Raw genomic sequence first — 18,895 nt, forward strand, 5'->3', positions numbered from 1 at the left:
GAATAAAGTGACCATAATCCTTTGGTCGTCATGCTAGAAGCCCAATTGGAAGAAATAGGGCAAGCCTTTGAGTTTCACCGACAAGAAAATTTGGAAGTGGTTGATGGAGGGCGAAGAATCCGTTGGGGTACAATCATTCAATCTCCGGATACGATTGCAGATATGTACACCCGCATTATCCCTCTCTTGGAAAAGGCAAGCCTTCTCTCAGGTAATGGTACCTGTGAAGATGAAAATATAGAGCTTGGAAAAATCCACCAGGATTTGGTAGCAACCCTGGCAGATTTTCTTTATAGTAGTAAATCCACCAGGAGTAACCACCATAGAGAAAAAAATCCCTGTTATAATCAGTCATGTAGGGATGCAAAGAGAGCATTGCTGTTATCCCTCAAGAGGGGTGATAGTCTAAGAATAAGGCTTTTTAAAAAAAATTGTTTTGCAAGCTAAATCCGAATGGGAAATAGAAAGATGGCAGGCAATTAAGAATGCCTTGGACCATAAAGACACAAGAGGCTTCTGTAATTTAGTCCATACCAGAAGAATAGAGGGAAGGACTACCATTGAGCCTAATATTGGCGAGGATGCCTGGCATCTTCATTTTAAGGATCTGTAGTCAAGCTCACACAACGGTCCAAGTACGAGGGGGACTTCGGTTCTTCCCAAACTTTAAATCTCTCTGGGGATCCACCGCCCTGTACGTTGGCTGAAGTGTCAGCTGCCATTGCTAAGGTATTATCAAACAAAGCCCCTGGGTTAGATAGAATCCCCGGGGACTTGTATAGAAACGAACAGGTAGTGTGGGCCCCATACCTTCAACTATTATTCAATGCAATCCTTCAAGGTTTGCCGCCCCCCACTAAGTGGGCAGGGGCAGGGATAATTCCAATTTATAAAAAGGGGTCCCCCATTGAACCCGTAAATTACAGGCCAATTAGCCTTATTGATGTAACTCAACTTTTTTTTCCAGAGTACTATTAGGCAGACTCCAAGAATGGATGGAGGACCTCAACATTTTAACTCCCTTGCAAGCAGGCTTTAGAAGTAAAACATCAATAATAGATCAGTTATTCAGGTTACAACTGATCTATTGGAAGCATATAGGGGCATATTATCAAGGCAGGCGAAATGAAATTATCGCCGCTTTTGCGGCCGGGGATAATTTCATCTCTCTATTAGCAAGCTGTCGCTAACATCAGTTAGCGACAGCTTTTAGGTGATAGCGAGCGGTTTGGGGCCCGCTTTGCATGTCAGCGATATTTATCGCTAATGACATGCAAAGTGGGCGTACCCAACCAGTTAGTGACTGAAAGCAGTCGCTAACGTCGCTATCGCCTATTAGCAAGGCAGGCGTAGCGATAAAAAAAATCGCGCTAAGCATGAATATCGCTGGAAACTAACGCCTGCTCAGACCAGTTCTTAACCTGTATATCCAATGGGAGGTGAATATTCAGGTTAAGACCCTATTGGCGATGATGCGTGAATATCGCTGGTTTTCCAGCGATATTCACGCATTTTGTCGCTATCGCCGGATATTTTATCGCATTGGAGATAAACGTTGCTAATAGCACGTTATCTCTGCGATAAAATCCGGCGATGCTTGGTGATAAAAAAAATGTCGCTAAGCTTCTTTAGCGATAAATATCGCTAGTTGTTGATAATAAGCCCCATAGTCTTGGAGGGTGAGAGCCTGTACCTCACATTCGTGGATCTTAAATCAGCGTTTGATATGGTGGACCGTGATCATTTGTGGGGCATTATGTTGGCTATGGGGCTCCACCTTATTCATGCCACCAGCTCATACGTCTCCATGAGGGAACATTCGCGAGAGCGAGGTTCGGCAGGAATGGGAAATTGACAGCACCTTTTCCTGTTGAAAAGGGGGTGAGGCAGGGTTGTGTACTTGCGCCAACTCTCTTTTTCGCTTTTCCTTGACGGGTTAATCGAAGATCTTCTTGCCGTCAAGGATATCGACCCCCCAAAACTAGCTAACAGCAAATTTCCAGCACTAATGTTTCGAAATCATCAATGGGGATGCAGCGTGTATTAGAGAAATTTAGTCAGTTTTGCCAGAGGAGGAACCTGGTGGTTAACATCAAAAAGACAAAATATATGGTCTTCAATGCTAACTCCATAAACTGCCCACATCCTAGAATGGATGATAGACCACTGGAAAGGGTCCCCATCTTCGATTACTTACGTCTTACCCTAAATGACAAAATGGGGTGGGGACCACAAATCAATAAGGCCAACCTAAAGCTAACCCAGGCTATTGGGTGATCCTAAAACTCCACAAGAGTTGTGCCCTAAAGGTCATAAGCCCACCAGTTGAAATTTAGAAAGTCCAAGCAAGGGGAGATACCTTGTACGGGGCAGAATTGTGGGGGCATAACATAGCGAATGTCCTTACATTAACAAAAATAGTTTTATTAGACAGATTTTAAGCCTGCCCAAAAAAACACCCCTAGTACCACTGAGGATGGATTTGGATATCCTCCCGATTGCGGACGTAATCTCATTGCGCCCTCTGCTGTATTGACGACGGCTTTGGAGCATGCCAGAGTTGGCCCACTATAGGGAGGAATTAACCCCTTCCACGCTGATGACGAGCTGGGCTCGTCATGGCGTAGCCTCCTCGCACGCTGATGACGAGCCCAGCTCGTCACGTAAAGTGCGTTTTCGCAAACCCCAGCGTGTAAGCGGAATTCCGCTAGCGCGCATGGTGTTAAAAGCGGTGCTGTCCACCCTCGGGGCTGGCAGAATCCCCTGGCTGTCCTTTATTAGGGATTCATTTCGAGCAATGGGGAGGGAGGACCTATGGATTGCACCTGAGGAGACGTGTATATCGATCTCCCAAAAATCTTTAGTTAGTGCACTGAAGGAACACAATCTGACACTTATCTCACAGATGGCGAACCCATCCAGTTTAACGTATGGGTTCTTGGATATTAAGTATCAATATAAATTTGAGAGGGTGTTATATTCTGTACAACCACCTTTAGCAAAAAGGTGTTTTTGCAATTCAGATATGGGAAACTCCCACTTAATGACCTAACTAATAAGTGGGCGGGTGTTACTGGGTGTTTAGTGGAAGAAGAAACTGTGATTCATGTGGTGTTCTTCTGTCTGGCCTATAAGAGGCCTAGATCTAAGTGGGTGATCCAACTTTGCAGAAACCTGGATATTAGAAATTATATAGAATTTTTTAGGATTCTAAAAACAGATACCGACCCGGATTTTGTCGTTGCAATCTCACATTTTTTATTTGCAATGTGGTGTATATGAAGTCATTTGCTCAAAAATTGATATGAGTATCTATAACACTTGCTACTTTTACCCATTTGTTGTGATTACGGATTATGTAAGATTTATGCTTGTAAGTGTAGGCACCTGTTGATTAGCTAATATGGAACATATTAATACCTGCTCCAATGGCTGCTAGTTGATGATGGGCTTAGATATACCATTGACATGAATTTTTAATTGGTTTTTGTATTCACATGATCATTTATGTTTTTAATGTAGCTCTTAAATAACCAATTCTCCCAAAGTGATGATTTTTATTGCCCATTTTCCCTTAATGTATTCTATAATTTTTGGTGCACCATCTACTTTTCTACGTGATAATTGATTATCCTTGTGATTTGAACTTTATGTGGTTGCACATTTTTTATGTGCTTTTATGGCTGTAATAGCAGAAATAAAGTTTCAATGAATGAAAAATAGCACATTTAAAAAAAGAACAAATGCTAACACAATTAGATGGGGAGTTAAGTTGTTGCAGGTATGCCAAGGCAGCAACACATCTTCTGATTCCCCGTTATTTAATAAATGGATTTCAAAACCTTTTAGTGAAAATGGAATAAAATTGACCCAAAAAAACAATGAAGTAGGCTCTGGGTGGAGGATTTATCACAAAGGCATAATAAAATGCTAGGGCCATATTATCAAGAACGGCAATAAGATTATCGCCGCTTTAGCGGCAGGAAACTGCAGCTAAAGCGGCGATAAGGGGCTTGATAATATGCCCTTTTGAATTCCCATAGACGCCCAGGTTCAGACCAGAACCTGGGTTTCTATGGGAATTCACAAGGGCATATTAACAAGCCCCTTATTGCCGCTTTAGAGGCAGTTTCCTGCCGCTAAAGCGGCGATAACGTTATCGCCGTTCTTGATAATATGGCTCTTAGTTGGATCAAATGGGCCAAGAGGGAAACTGAGGTGCCATCTTACTAAGAATAGCCTAACTCGAGTTAAAAGTAGTGTATCCCAGTCTAGGTACGGCTTCAAGGCTGGTGTAGTTTGGAGCTTGCGTAGCCCCCTTATAGTAATTTTTGAGATTTTCTCCCTTTGGCAGTGCCTCAATGCCTTAAAACTTTTTTTTAACCCAGACTGTTACGTGTTCAGTCATGGCAGTGGGCCGGCCTCCCCAGGTTCATCAATTCTGTCGTAATATATTTGAGCCATGGGGATTCTCAGTCCTCTATTGCATGATAGGCAATCAGTAATAACCTCCCTGTTAAATGATCCATGTGGGTTATCCCAGATAGAGCAGCACAGGACCAGAGGGGGCCATTTTAATATTATCAGCCACACATTCCTTCCCAAACTCCTGGTGCGTGTTGTAGGTTGGGCATTCAGGAGGGACACCCAAGAACAGCTTAAGCACCCTATTGTGTTCAATCTGAAGGGAATTAATATTGGAATAGGCCTTATGCCAGACCCATAGGTAAGAATAGGGAGACAATTACTCCTGCACACCTCACATGTTTTTTTCCCGATACAGGTTAGATTGAAAATATATCCTATTGAGTTTACAAATCTCTGACGCACTTTAGCAGTATGGGGTCCACAATTACCCCTTGCATCAAACAAACACCCAAGTATGAAAATATCTGTGTAGTTTCAACAGGATATCCTTGTAAATGCACCCCAGGCATGTTAGGATGCCTGGGCACAAACGCCATAGTAAACGTTTTAGATCGATCGGTGGCAACCTTTTCAGTAATAAGATCTACTTATGTTCAATGAAGATAATCCAAAGCTATTAATACTATTAGTGGTATATCAGTGACCAAATCAGACAAAATCACATTATGGACAACAATGTGCCAGATTACTATGAGCCATCACCTCAGTGTATCAGGCAAGGTTGCCAGCAGTAATGTAAAAAATACCTTTTCACGTGGGTAATACATACCAGTCATAGCTCTGATGCCCCTGGCGCTAAGGTAATCCTACTTGTAAAATATCTCCTCAGCGCCACATGATTTGTCACTCAAATATCAGTTTTAAGTATATTTTGGAAACTAAGCATTTTTTCTCCAAATATCAGCTGATGAGTTCTGATGAAAAAACACATTTTCATGTCAAATATATACCCTCAATTCTTAATTTTGATATATATTTATCAATTGATATATATATATATATATATATATATATATATATATATATATATATATATATATATATATATATATATATATATATATATATATATATATATATATATATATATATATATATATATATATTACCTACTGGCGGTCGCCAGTAGGTAGTTATAGTTAGGATTTTTTTCAATGTTAAATCTCAAAATTCTATTTGGAATAACTTTGGCACCGGTTGACGAATCTGCCTGAAAATTTCCTGAAAATGGTCTCGTCGAGCTCCGGTTCTTCCTTGAAAGTTTGGGGGGGATACGTCAAGCGGGGGCCGAGATTAAAGGGGGGTCCCAAAACGCGTTTTCCCCATGTTAATTTCCATAGGGCGGTCGATTTCACTTTTAGCCCGAACGGCTGAATGGATTTCCACCAAACTTGGCAAAATTGTAGGGACTGGTAGCCCGATGTGCCTTTGCTATGTCTCAAGATATGTGCTGCAGTGGATTTTGAGTAATTTAGGTTAAAAAAAATATATATATCTATAGGCGCTCTCCGGTGCGCGCACCGGAGAGCGCTCCAGGCGCGCCACGCGACTTGCGCGCAGAAAGCTGATTGGCTCTCAGTTGTCTGTAAACATTCTAAACAGTCCGGAGCGGCCGCCATCTTGTGTCTCGGTAGGATCGAGACACGAGAGGTGGGCAAAACAAAGAGGGAAATGACCATAAGGGGGCAGGGTAGACCCCCCCTTGACCCCCTAGGTTTGATGTGGGGGCTATAAAAGGGCCCCGCGGGGCATTTAAAATTTTTTTTTCGTTTTGCGCGGGGGAAGTGCCCGGTACGCGCACCAGGTAGCGCACCGGGGAGCGTAAAATGAAGGAAAAAGATGACAGTTTTTAAAAAATGAAGTTTTTATTTAGAAATTGGAGGTAGTTCTAAAAAGAACTTTTTTTCTTCTTCTTTTTGTTGTTTTATATTTTTTTTGTGTTTTTTGAACTTTTTGAACTTTTTCTGGCTTTTCAAAACAGTTTTATATTTTTTTTGTATTTTTTAAGGGGGAGAAACAAAAAAAGGGAATTGAAACTGGCTCAACTGGAGCAAAAAAATAAAAAACCCAAAAAATTACTTCTTTTTGGGGCACTTGTGATTATCACCTGCAAGGACGATGAGCTTAACGCTTTTTTCACCATAGGCGATAAGCTTGCCACATGCAGAACAAGTGATTTTAAAATCAGCAAATCTTGGCTGAATGCAAGGCATCATCTCGGATGTTTCTGGTCCCGATGAAGTGGGTTGGTTTGTTTGGGAGGTGGTCCTTGACGACTGGGGGAGGTTACTGGCCAGTTCCCTGAACTCAGCACGAGAGTAGTTGTTTGGGTGCTTTCTGGTCATATGACGAATCATGGTATAGTTACCAAATGAATATTTTTTGTTTGGGTTGCCCCGTGAAAGTTCATCATTGCAGATTAGGCAAGTTACCTTGGGCGCATTCACTTTTTTCTTGCCCTCTGGGATTGAAAAAAACTCCCATACAATGTGTGGCTTGGGTTTGTATGGGGTATTTTCTTCAGGCAGCCATCTTCTCCTCCCCTACTCCTCTTCCTCTTCCTCCTCCTCCTGTTCTTGACCACCAATATAATCTTGAGGTGGTCCTCTTGGTGGTTGTGGTGGTGGTGGTGGGGCAGATGCACCAGCTGCTGCTGCTACTGAAGCCATTATTAATATCAAAAAGGTACAGAGATGTACAAACAGGTCTTCCTCAGTCAAAGGACAAAGTCAGAATAAGGAAAAAAGGTGGGGTCTTTCATCATTTAGAAAAAAAACTGTCCTGAACCAATGAGAAGTGTTATTTTCAGGTCACAAGACCAGGGGCTTCATCATTATGAAACTAAAACTGTTATGAACCAATGAAAAGTGTTATTTTCAGGTCACATGACCCGACGCGCTTACGCTACGCGCCCCGGGGCGCGCCCGGGGGCGCTTTGGGTCGCGTAGCGTAAGCGCGTCGGATGTTTACGTTGCGCGATCGTATTCGTTCGAGTACTTCCGGGTGCGCTTACGCCGTGCGTATCACGCGGACGCGGCTACGCGATACGTCATGATCATGTTTTCGTTCGCGATATTGGCGCTTACGGGACGCTCCTCGGAGCGCGCCCGGGGGCGCTTTATAAAAGTACGCTTTTCGGGGCGCTCCCCGGGAAGCGCACCGGGAGCGCTCCAAAGCAAAAAAAAAAAAAAAAAATGGGAAAAATTGTAGGGACTGGTAGCCCTATTCTTAAGTGGTTTTTACGAAAATTAACTTTGATAAAATATATATTGTGCTACATTGGGCTATATATATATATGCAAAAATGCCAAAATGTAACCCAAATGTAGTCCAATGTAGCCCAATGTAGCCCAAAGATGGCCACCAGAGACCAAAAAATGTAAATGTAGCCCAAATTTCAACTAGATGTAGCCCAACTGTAGCCCAATGACAGAATGTACCAGAGTGTTCTAAAGAACAACTAGAGTGCTAACAGTCTTATTTATAAAGTGAGACTTATAGTTAGGAATTAGCATTAAAAAAAACTATGAAATTCACTGAAAAAACCATAGGTTTCACACCAGTTATAGTTAGGAATTAGCATTTAAAAAACCTATTAAATTCACTGAAAAAAACATAGGTTTCACACCAGTTATAGTTAGCTGGAAATTTTACTGATATAAAACCATTGAAATTCCCACGTTATAGTTAGTCGGACTCACTATAACTTGCGCGTGCAATGCACTGCTGATGACATCACATATTACATCACTCATGACATGGTCAGTGACATCACTCATGACATCACTGATGACACCATCCTTGTAACACAGTGACAGACCTCCTTTCACTGTAAAGTAACCTTTGAAACACATATTCAAAAATAGAAACTAACATTAACAAAAAAGTGGATATACCCATACCAGTTACAACAACCAATTCAGTAATTTCACCATCTATATACAAATTCACACATTCACCAACAGTTTTATGTATTCACTCATACATATACTCACTCATCATATGTAGTGATACCCCTATTCATTCTGTTACACACTGACAGTCATCAAAAACTTACTCATACATATACTCACACATGCAAATAAACTAATAAACATCCATTTATTTGCATATACAACTATACACACATTAGCACATTACTTCTAAGGAAACTTACACATACTTACTCTCTTAAACAATCACTTATAGAAACACATACTTATTTAAACAGGAACTCTTTCAATCTCTCACTCTCACATATACTTACTTATATACATCAATTCTCATATATACAAGATTAAAACATATGTAGTTACTCATAAAGACACTAGTGAGAGAGGCATTCACTCTCTAACACACACATATACACACTCATCCACCCATACAATCCTACACAAATGCTGTCTTCAAAACACATACAAACAGTGAGTCAGTCATTGATGCATCTATGTGCTTAAGTAACACCACCACCAAACCATGCAGTCACTCATACTGATATTAAAAAAACACATCTAATAACCCATATACACACACATGTAGCTACTCACCAACCCATGCAGCCACTTATACATAAAGTAAAACACTGATACATATATTTAAATATTTAAACATTACTTGCTAATATATGTATTCACTAAGATACACTTAATAAGCCAGTTAACCAATCAATTTTTTTTAAAAAAAACATCCATTTAGACAGTTATTTAAACATTTATTCTTCGATCGATCTTAACATATACATATATAAAATATATTTATTTTTCAGAAAGACACACATTCACTGGACGATGTCATCAGTGATGTCATGAGTGATGTCACTGACCATGTCATGAGTGATGTAATATGTGATGTCATCAGCAGTGCATTGCACGCGCAAGTTATAGTGAGTCCGACTAACTATAACGTGGGAATTTCAATGGTTTTATATCAGTAAAATTTCCAGCTAACTATAACTGGTGTGAAACCTATGTTTTTTTCAGTGAATTTAATAGGTTTTTTAAATGCTAATTCCTAACTATAACCGGTGTGAAACCTATGGTTTTTTCAGTGAATATATATATGTATATATATATCTCAATGCAACCAAGTAAGCTTCTCAATTAGTAGTCTGGGATGCACACAGGACAGCTGCCTACAAATAAGGACATAATACATTCTCAACTGTCATACAGAGAAGCTGAAATGTTTCAATATTTTGATAGGCTGACAATGGCCTGGCTTGACAACTCAGGAGAGAATTTCTAATGCAACCTATAACAGTATATGAGTAAGAAAGCGCTTCATGATATGGTAAAGCAGCTGGGGCAGATGGTCAAATTACTTAATTTTATAAAGAATATATTGGCAAATTTGCCTCACCTTCTAGAGATATTAGCAGAATCCTATGAACAGGGCAGCCTTTTTCTATCCTAGAAAAAAGCAATTATTGTAATGATGTTGAGGCCTGGCTAAAAAAAGTCGATATGTGCCTCCTATAGACCAGCTGCGTTCCTCAAGACTGACACTAAAATCTTGGATAAGGTTATCACTAATATGTTAATGCCATATTATCTTGGTCTGATGTTATGAGACCCAACTGGATTTATTCCAGGCAAATTGACAATCTGCAGTCTTCATACATCCTTTGCTAATGCCAACCAAATAGACCCAGTTAAAATGGACACTGATGTCTTTCTTGACGTAGAAAGGGTTTTTAATTCCCTTCAGTAGTAACACATGAAGGCTGTTCAGAAACAAATGGGCATCCTGTTATCCTGGATATCACCGATTCCCTGATGCTAGGTGAATGGCATCTTCTCCCATCTCTTCAAAAATTAGACTGAGCACCCACCAGGGATGCCTATTATCGCCGCTCCACACTTCTTGGCAACTGGACAACTGGCATATGTAATGTGGGAATGTCACTCTCAGTGAGGCTTAATGCTTTCAGGTAAACATATGATAATTTCACTATTCACAGACAATGTCTTGTACTATGTAAGAAAACCTAAGACTAACCTCCATTGGGTAGTGAGAGGAATTATCTGGTTCAAGGGCCTATGGAGTCTCAAAATGAATAGGAACAAATCACTGATACTTCATCTTATGGACTGCACAAACCATTGCTCACTGAAGTTCTCCTTATAGTGGACAGAGGGCTCAGTGCATTACCTGGGCTTTAATGTGCATCAAGATGCTTCTGTGGTTTTACAGACAATTATGGATGGATTGGTTGATGGTGCTCGTGAACCAATGGAAAAAAGGTGCTGTCTCTGGCTGGCTGGGAAGCTACATAAAAATCTTAATCTGTCCAAAGCTACTCTAACTCTCGGGGAATATACATTTCAGTCCATCTCATAACACCTCTTCCCACAGAAACCAACTCCACTGACCTCCTGGAACCAATGGACAACATTGGTCTCACTTAGCTGGTCTCAGACCCCATGCACAGAGCTGGGCACACACTGGACCCCATCTTCACATCCAGAAACAGATCCAGATACAGCCACACCATGGAACTCACCTGGTCCGATTCCATCATGCACTTTACCATCGCCGAATCCCCCCACACCATCCGCAACTGCCACATCACCCCCTTCCGCAGTTGGACAAAGGTCACTCTCCACTAATGTACCGACGCCTTCAGCCTCTCCCAGTCCGGCGCCTATACCAACCAGAACCAAGCAGTAGAAAACTTCAACGCTCAGATCACCTGCGCCGCCAACCAAGTCATCCCGATCAAACCAGCAAAAATGCATGGAACCACCAAATGAGCCATCTGGTACACCCCAGAACTCAGCGCGGTAAAATGCAGATGCAAACAACGGGAAACAAAATGGTGCTCTAGCTAAATTTAACAGTGATCGAGCCATCTTCAAATCTGCCCTCAACAACTACCACCACCTACTTAAAACTAAAAAGAGTTCCCTTACACACAGCATTGTGGCCAACACCAAGCAGACCAAGGAACTCTTCACCATCGTCACAGAGTTCACCTACCTCTCAGCTACAGAACACTCTACTCCACCCTCATAGGAGTTCGGTGATGCCCTAGCAGACCACACCCACAACAAGATAAGTCAACATTTACAGACACTTCAAGCCTTAAGCCACTGAAATCCTCAGCCTCCCCGCTCCGGCGAAGACAGACGCCGATCACCCACTCACCACATGGGAACAACTCACCACAGTGAAAACCAAGGCCTTAATGAACTTCATCCACTCATGTGTACCCACCTACCTGTGCCCCTGTCTACTCTTCAACCTCGTAAAGTGACAAGATCAGTCACCAGCTCACCACCATCCTCAACTCCTCCATTTCAACAGACACCTTCGCCGATGAATGGAAAACCTCAGAGGTCCAACCCCTCCTCAAGAAACCCTCCGCAGAACCCAACCTCCTTCAGAACTGTCGCCCCCATCTCGCTGATCCAATTCCCCGCCAAAGTCCTGGAGAAGACCATCAACCTCTGACCCACCAAACACCTAAAGTTAAACAACCATCTAAACATTTTCTAATCTGGATTCAGAGCCAACCAGAGCACAGAGAAAGCCCTGATTGGCGTGACAGACAACATCCGTACACTACTCAGCAGAGAAGAAGCACCTGCCCTGATCATTCTCCACCTCTCCGCTGCCTTCAATGCTGTCTCCAATCACACACATATAAACCCTATGCCCCAGATCAGCATCAAGGACAATGCTCTTAGATGGATGGCATCCTTCCTCACGCGGCGCACACAGAGGATTAGTGTCTCTCCCTTCACCTCACAGCCCAAGCTTACCACCTGCGGCATCCTGCAAGGCTCATCCATCAGTCCCACCCTCTTCAACATCTACATGATGTCGCTAGCAGACATCGTCAGAACTCACAACATCAATATTATCTCCTATGCTGATGACACACAGCTCGTCCTTTCACTTTCAGCTGACCCCACTATGACAAAAAACAACTTTCCCAACTGCATGAATAACATCTCAGCCTGGTTGAGAGACAACTGACTGAAGCTCAACACAGAAAAAAAGCTGATTTTTGGCAACCACACATCTCACTGGAATGAGTCCTGGTGGCCATCGGAACTCGGACCAACCCCCACTCCAAAAGATCACCACCGTAATCTCGGCATCATCCTTGGCAGCGAACTCTCAATGAAATAGCAGGTCAACGCAATCCCCTCAGCCTGCATCCACATGCTCCGCATGCTCTGCAGAATCTTTAAGTAGCTACCCACCATCACCATGAAAACAGTGTTGCAGCCCCTCATCACCAGCTGTCTGGACTATGGCAACGCACTCCATGGAGGCACAACCCGATAACTCATGAGAAGACTTCAGACAATCCAGAATGCAACAACCAGACTGATCCTCAACCTGCCCAAAAGGACCCACATCTCCCAGCACCTGAGAGACCTTCATTGGCTCCCTATCCAGAAGAGATGTCACTTCATTCTCCTGACCCACCCCTACAAATCCCTCCACGACCAAGGACTGGCATACATGAACCACTGCCTGAACTTCCACTAACCATTCAGAAAGTTCTACTCCACTCGCCTCTCCCTTACACAGACATCCTGCATCTGCTGCTGCCACACAGGATGTCGATCCTTCTCCCAACTTGCCGCCAAATCCTGGAACGCTTTTCCCCTCCCCATTGGAACACCACACTCCTTGGCAGACTTCAAGAAGGGACTCCAGACCTGGCTCTTCGACTGAGACCCTCAGCCCAGTGACTGGATACTCTCACGGGTGATAAGCCATGCTTTATATGTATAGTTTTATTGATTGATTGATGTTTTCTTTGACTAATGTAAAATTCTCAGAACAAGGCTGGTATGGGCAAGAAAGCAACCCTGGGTGAGATGGGACATTGTGATGCTGCCATAAGAGGCTGTAGGTTTTGGAGTACCAGATCACAAAATATATTTTCATGTTGCCCGGGTAGTCATGTCCTCTCCAAGCCATTGCTCTGTGCCCTAGTGTTTTACCCAGACGAGATGGATCTGGTGCAATGCACTGCAAGTGCTTGGGGACAGACTACAGGCCAGAGGTCTCAAAGAACAAAAGTCCACGCAACAACTGCAAAAACAAGGGCTAGAATACTTACGGGTTGTGTTTACTGGAGGACAGTTTATAACTCCTAAGCAATTAGGGACAGCTAGAGGTGTACCCAAAGGGACCAACCCAGTTGAAAGAACTGAAGGAAATGATCAGTAATAGAAGAACAGAACACATTATATCACAACTTTATAAAAGGGCACAGATGCAGACCAATGGAACATCCTGTAGCGCCTAACACATCAAGGATTCTAACCAAGGACAAGCCCTGTGAGATGACCAATGGAGAGATTGCTGTTTAAAAATTCTAACTTGCAAAAATGAGTGTAATTGGCCTGCCAGTGGACGTTAAATGCATTATGTTTTGGACCATCTTAGGGAAGGATTCCTAGCTCTGGGATACTCTGTATGGAGTAACCAGGATCTTTACAAAATTGTTAACATAATATATATCTCACCGTGAAAAATGTGTACTTTATCCACCTGACCTGGGAATGTCCCAAGGTGACCAAATACTGGGGTGAATGTCAATGAGGAACTGGGAAAAATAGTACTGATCCAGATGAGACTCCTTCATGTCATTATTAAGGTATATCAAAGTCCCTCCTCCTCGTGAGGCGTTTGTGAGCCAGAAGAAGGGATAACGCTATAAAATGGGTGGTGTCGAGGTCTATCCTCTCAATTTGCACCATAGATTAGTTATTTGATATTCGGCAACAATGCTTCAGGAGCGAATGCAACATTGACCCTTGCTTCTTCCTAACCCAAGTTATGGAACCCCTACGTTAATATCTACAGTTAAAATCACACAGGTGTATATTGATATGTATCATATAATTTACCCTCTGAAGATGAGGTGGTTTGATGTGGGCGCTTATGTAGCACCAGTTTCTAATGATACTTTACATGTAATGCTATTCAGCTATGCTTATGTTGGTGATATGTCATGATAAATACTCATGTATCACTGAAATACAGTGTTGATTTACTTTGTAGTGAGCATATTGAATAATTGAAAAGAAATCCTTAACAAATCAGTTCTCTGCAAATCTAAAAGCCAACTTTTTGGTACTGTTTTCACATAATTAATGAAAGGTTGATTGGTAATTCTTGCTAACGAACAAAGGGGAGGCGGAAAACTGTTGCTCCATGTAACAATAAATTTCTCTTTACAGGTTATTTGCATACTCTGGTGCAGAACCTGGTGAATAATGGGTATGTGCGAGATGAGACCGTTCGTGCTGCACCGTATGACTGGCGGCTAGCTCCAAGTAAGACTCAAAATCAGCATGTTTTCTATTTAACACGAAAACGCCTAGCTATGGGTGTAGAGCCTTGAAGTATGCCAGATTGGTACCACATCATTCATTTAGACACATCACCCAACTGTCTGGAAGATAAGGCCTCCATGTGCATCAAGGAGTGTGTTTTTCTGTCTATCTTCATCTTGTATATCTAAATGTGCATACTCAAACACCTACATTTACTGCAACTAAAGACCATGAACAAGTGACGTGAGGAGCAAGTGCTATCTTTGCTTTTTTCAACTGCTAAAGAATCAACAATAGCTACAGTCATTAGTATTTGAAGAAGTTTCAAAGCACTTTTGTGACATATTCGTTAAACCTCAGCCGGCTTGATTCTGTGGGTGATGGTCCATGGCCGTGCTTAGTTGGTGAAGCGATTTGTCTGGTTAATTACAATTAACAAGCGAGACTCCTCCACACTGACGAGTTACATGATACCCAGCGAACTCCAGGAAGTTTGATTATCTTCTTGACTAATCACTTTTCAGTCCACCAAGTCAGTATATAATTTCAACTGTGCAACTTTTGACCAAGAAATTAGTTTGTAGCCTTGAAAAAGTCACCTTGTGACTATACACGCATCATCTGTCTATTCCTGTTTTCAAATACATGTTTACAAACCACAATCCTCTGTCTTCAATTAACCGAACATCAAGCACTATAAGGCTTTAAATTGTCTCTGTCTGGTCTACTTACTGAGTACTTTGGTACTGTGGCTTAATATATTTCCAACATGGCTATTTTCTAGAGTTCATCAAAACATCTCCAAACATCCCCCCTTGCAGGCAAATACTCTCTAAACAATACCAAACCTTGCTCAAACAAGAAGTACAGGCTCTCTTGCAAAAAGGAGCCATCAAGACTGTTCCTCTAGCACAACAAGGTTCAGGAGCATACTCTCTATACTTCCTCATTCCCCAAAAATATGGTTCACTTCAGCCTGTATTAGACCTCAGACCGTTAAGCCAATACATCCTCTCAGAGCACTTCCACACGGTAACTCTTCAGTATGTGATTCCTCTAATACAACAAGGAGACTTTATATCTGCACTGAACTAACTTTCACATCCCAATACATCAAGCTCACTGAAAATATCTCAGGTTCCTCATAGCAGCCACACACATCACTCTCTGCAGTGGTGGAATATACAAAACCTATCAAAATGTTGGCTGTTCCTCCCCCCTGTTCCCCAGAACATTCTCACAGAGGACGTATCCCTTACAAGATGAGGTGCACACCTACAGGATCTCAAAGTTCAAAGTCTCTGGGACGCCAAAGACTCCACATCAACTACCTATAGCTTCAAGCAGTTTACCTAGCATTGAAAGCATTTCTAGTCCACCTGAAAGCCAAAGTTGTCTTGGACCTAATGGACAACACCACAGCCATGTTCTATCTACAAAAACAAGGGGGGGACACTCTATGGTTATCACACCTATCTCAGAGGATTTGGCATTGGGTGATAAGTCACAACATCCACCTGTTACCGGAACACCTTTGAGGGATGGACAACAACTTCGCCGACCTCCTCAGCAGGATGAGGCAACCAGTCCACGTGTGGGAACTCCACTCCAGAGTCCTCTTCCCATACTTCCACAGGTGGGGGTTTCCATAGACAGGCCTGTTCGCAACTGCAGACAACACAAAATGCCAAAACGTTGCCTCCAGGCTGCCATACACACTATCCAAGGGCACTGGCCTATGGATGAACTAGTCAGGGATATTTGCCTATACTTTTCCACCTCTCCCTCTTCTTCCATTAGTGGTTTGGAGGCTCAGGCAAACATCTCTCACCCTCATTCTGGTAGCTCCCTCTTGGGCTCAACAACCATGTTTCACCACACTACTTTAACTTTCAGTTGTGCCACACGAGAAGCTTCCCATCAATACAGATCTTTTCACTCAGAATCATTGAGAAGTTAGGCACCCAAATCCAAAGGAACTGTACCTTGCGATTTGGCTCCTGAAGTCATAGAATTCAGATACCTAAATCTCCCACCAGAATGTATGACCATTCAACCATTCTCATAGAGGCTCATAACCCCACATCCAAGGCGTGTTATGCTGCGAAGTGGAAAATATTTGTTTCTTCTGCCTTGGTAAACACATCGACCAGTTTGATGCAACTGTGCAAAACATTGTCTGCTATCTACTGCTTTTGCAGACTTCTGGACTAGAGTACACTTCAATATGCTTGCATATAGCTGAAGTAGCTGCTTACCTGCAAAACAGACACGATTTATCACTATTTGAGAGGCCAGTCATTAAGGCATTCATGGAAGGCCTTAATAGAGTAATTCCACCCAGGGTTTCCAACTGCACTTGCTTGAAATCTCAACATTGTACCCATCAGACTTATGGGTCTGCCATTTGAACTCTTGCCTTATTGCCCTCTCCAGTTCCTACCTTGGAAGATGGCCTTTTTAGTAGCCATCACTTCTCTTAGACATGTCAGTGAGCTTCAGTCACTAACCTTGAAAAAACCTTTCTTCCAACTACACAGAGACAGGGTAGTCCTTCGACTAACCCAAAATTCCTTCCAAAAGTCGTTTCTACTTTTCATCTAAATCAGTCAGTCGAATTCCTTGTCTTCTTTCTGCAACCTGATTCGTTTGTAGAAAGATCCCTTCATACACTAGATATTAAAAGAGCTTTAAAGTGCTATATTAACAGAACTAAAGAGTTTCGTAAAACTAAGCAACTCTTTGTGGCTTTTTTGCCCCCTCACTTGGGAAAGCCCATTTCAAAATCAGGTATTTCTAAATGGATAATTAAATGCATTGAGACATGTTACATCAGAGCTAAAATAACTTTGCCCACACCTCTTAGAGCACACTCTACCTGCAAAATAAGAGCATCTGTGGCTTTTCTTAGCAATATACTATTAGCTGAGACTTATAAAGCAGCTACAACCATACACACTTTAACTAAACATTACTGTGCTGTGTGGATGTATTAGCACACCAACAAGCAAATGTAGAACAAGCAGTGCTACGCACCCTTTTCCAAACAACTACAATACCCACAGGATGCCACAGTTTTCAGGAGGGCACTGCTTTATAGTTTATGCAGAGCATGTGTATCTACATCCACACATGCCATAGAACCGATTATGTTACCCTGTAAGCAACTATTCGTGGCATGTAGTGCTGCAGATTCACATGTGCCTGCCCTCCTTCCTTGAGACCTGTGGCCGTTGCAGTACCTACTTGCAATATCATATGCATGGTCAACTTTTTAATAACAGTTACTTACACTCCATTCTCACACGACTGCGGGAAAACAATCTGGAGTCGATGCCCATGCACATTAGCATCAAGAGGAGGAGTCACTTTAACTTGTGACTCAAGATACTTCTTAGAAGAAAAACAACTTGCACACATCCGAACCCAACACTAGATGGAAGGAGTTTGCAGAGCATGTGAATCAAAAGCACTACATGTCATGCACATATGCTTACAGGCTAACTAACATACTCCTATTATTTATAAATGATTTTGTTAGTATGTGCGAATAGACAATTTACTTTACGTTATTTAGACAATCAAGTCTGTTAAAGTGCAAACAAATGTTTAAAACAAGAATTACACAAATCAAACACATAATCTTCATTAAAATCTACTAAAAACACATAAAAGACTGATTTCCAATATAAAATGTGGATGTGGAGAATAACAGTAACTTAATGATCATGAAATTATTTACCAAAGAAACCTCAGTAGGTCTGCAATTTTGGCCAGGAATTTCTACGGTTGATTAGTTGATTTTTTTATTTTTTTTTTGGTGTAAGACATTTATTGTACAAAAGAAAGGTTACACTGCGTCATGCCAACAACCCGGAGGCAGGCCGCGATATCAACAGATGTCTCCCAAGAAGGAGTACCATATGAGGAGTCATAACAAGGTCAATGTCTGTCTACTCAGGGAGATGCAGGTCCTTGACCTGGGCAAGGAGTACAAAAGTATAACCAATGCAAAGTGGATAGTCTTACATTTTTGGGTGCCGTGGACTGGCAAACGAATCCCAGGCTCTCGGTCTCGCCCCGCCACTCCAGGCGAGTGTCAGGGCCGCAGCTCATGAAAAAAGGTGATGCATAGTTAAAACGTCCACGGGCACCTTTTCGCCCAACCCCCCCCGCAACAATCG

The 18,895-nt window shown here is 42.2% G+C and overlaps 1 protein-coding gene across 1 annotated transcript in view; it reads left to right on the plus strand.

Annotated features, from left to right (window-relative positions):
• Window positions 1–17,194, plus strand: part of LOC147668717 (phosphatidylcholine-sterol acyltransferase-like) — a 302,002-nt gene extending 284,808 nt beyond the window's left edge. Inside the window, exons 4-5 of the mRNA XM_086948485.1 lie at window positions 14,616–14,711; window positions 17,148–17,194. Of these exons, the coding sequence (XP_086804611.1) occupies window positions 14,616–14,711; window positions 17,148–17,194 (143 nt within the window). The remainder of the gene's footprint in view (window positions 1–14,615; window positions 14,712–17,147) is intronic.
• The last annotated feature ends 1,701 nt before the right edge of the window (window positions 17,195–18,895 follow it).

This window comes from Lissotriton vulgaris, unplaced genomic scaffold (genome assembly GCF_964263255.1).
Source record: "Lissotriton vulgaris unplaced genomic scaffold, aLisVul1.2 SCAFFOLD_1144, whole genome shotgun sequence".
Classification (NCBI taxonomy): domain Eukaryota; kingdom Metazoa; phylum Chordata; class Amphibia; order Caudata; family Salamandridae; genus Lissotriton; species Lissotriton vulgaris.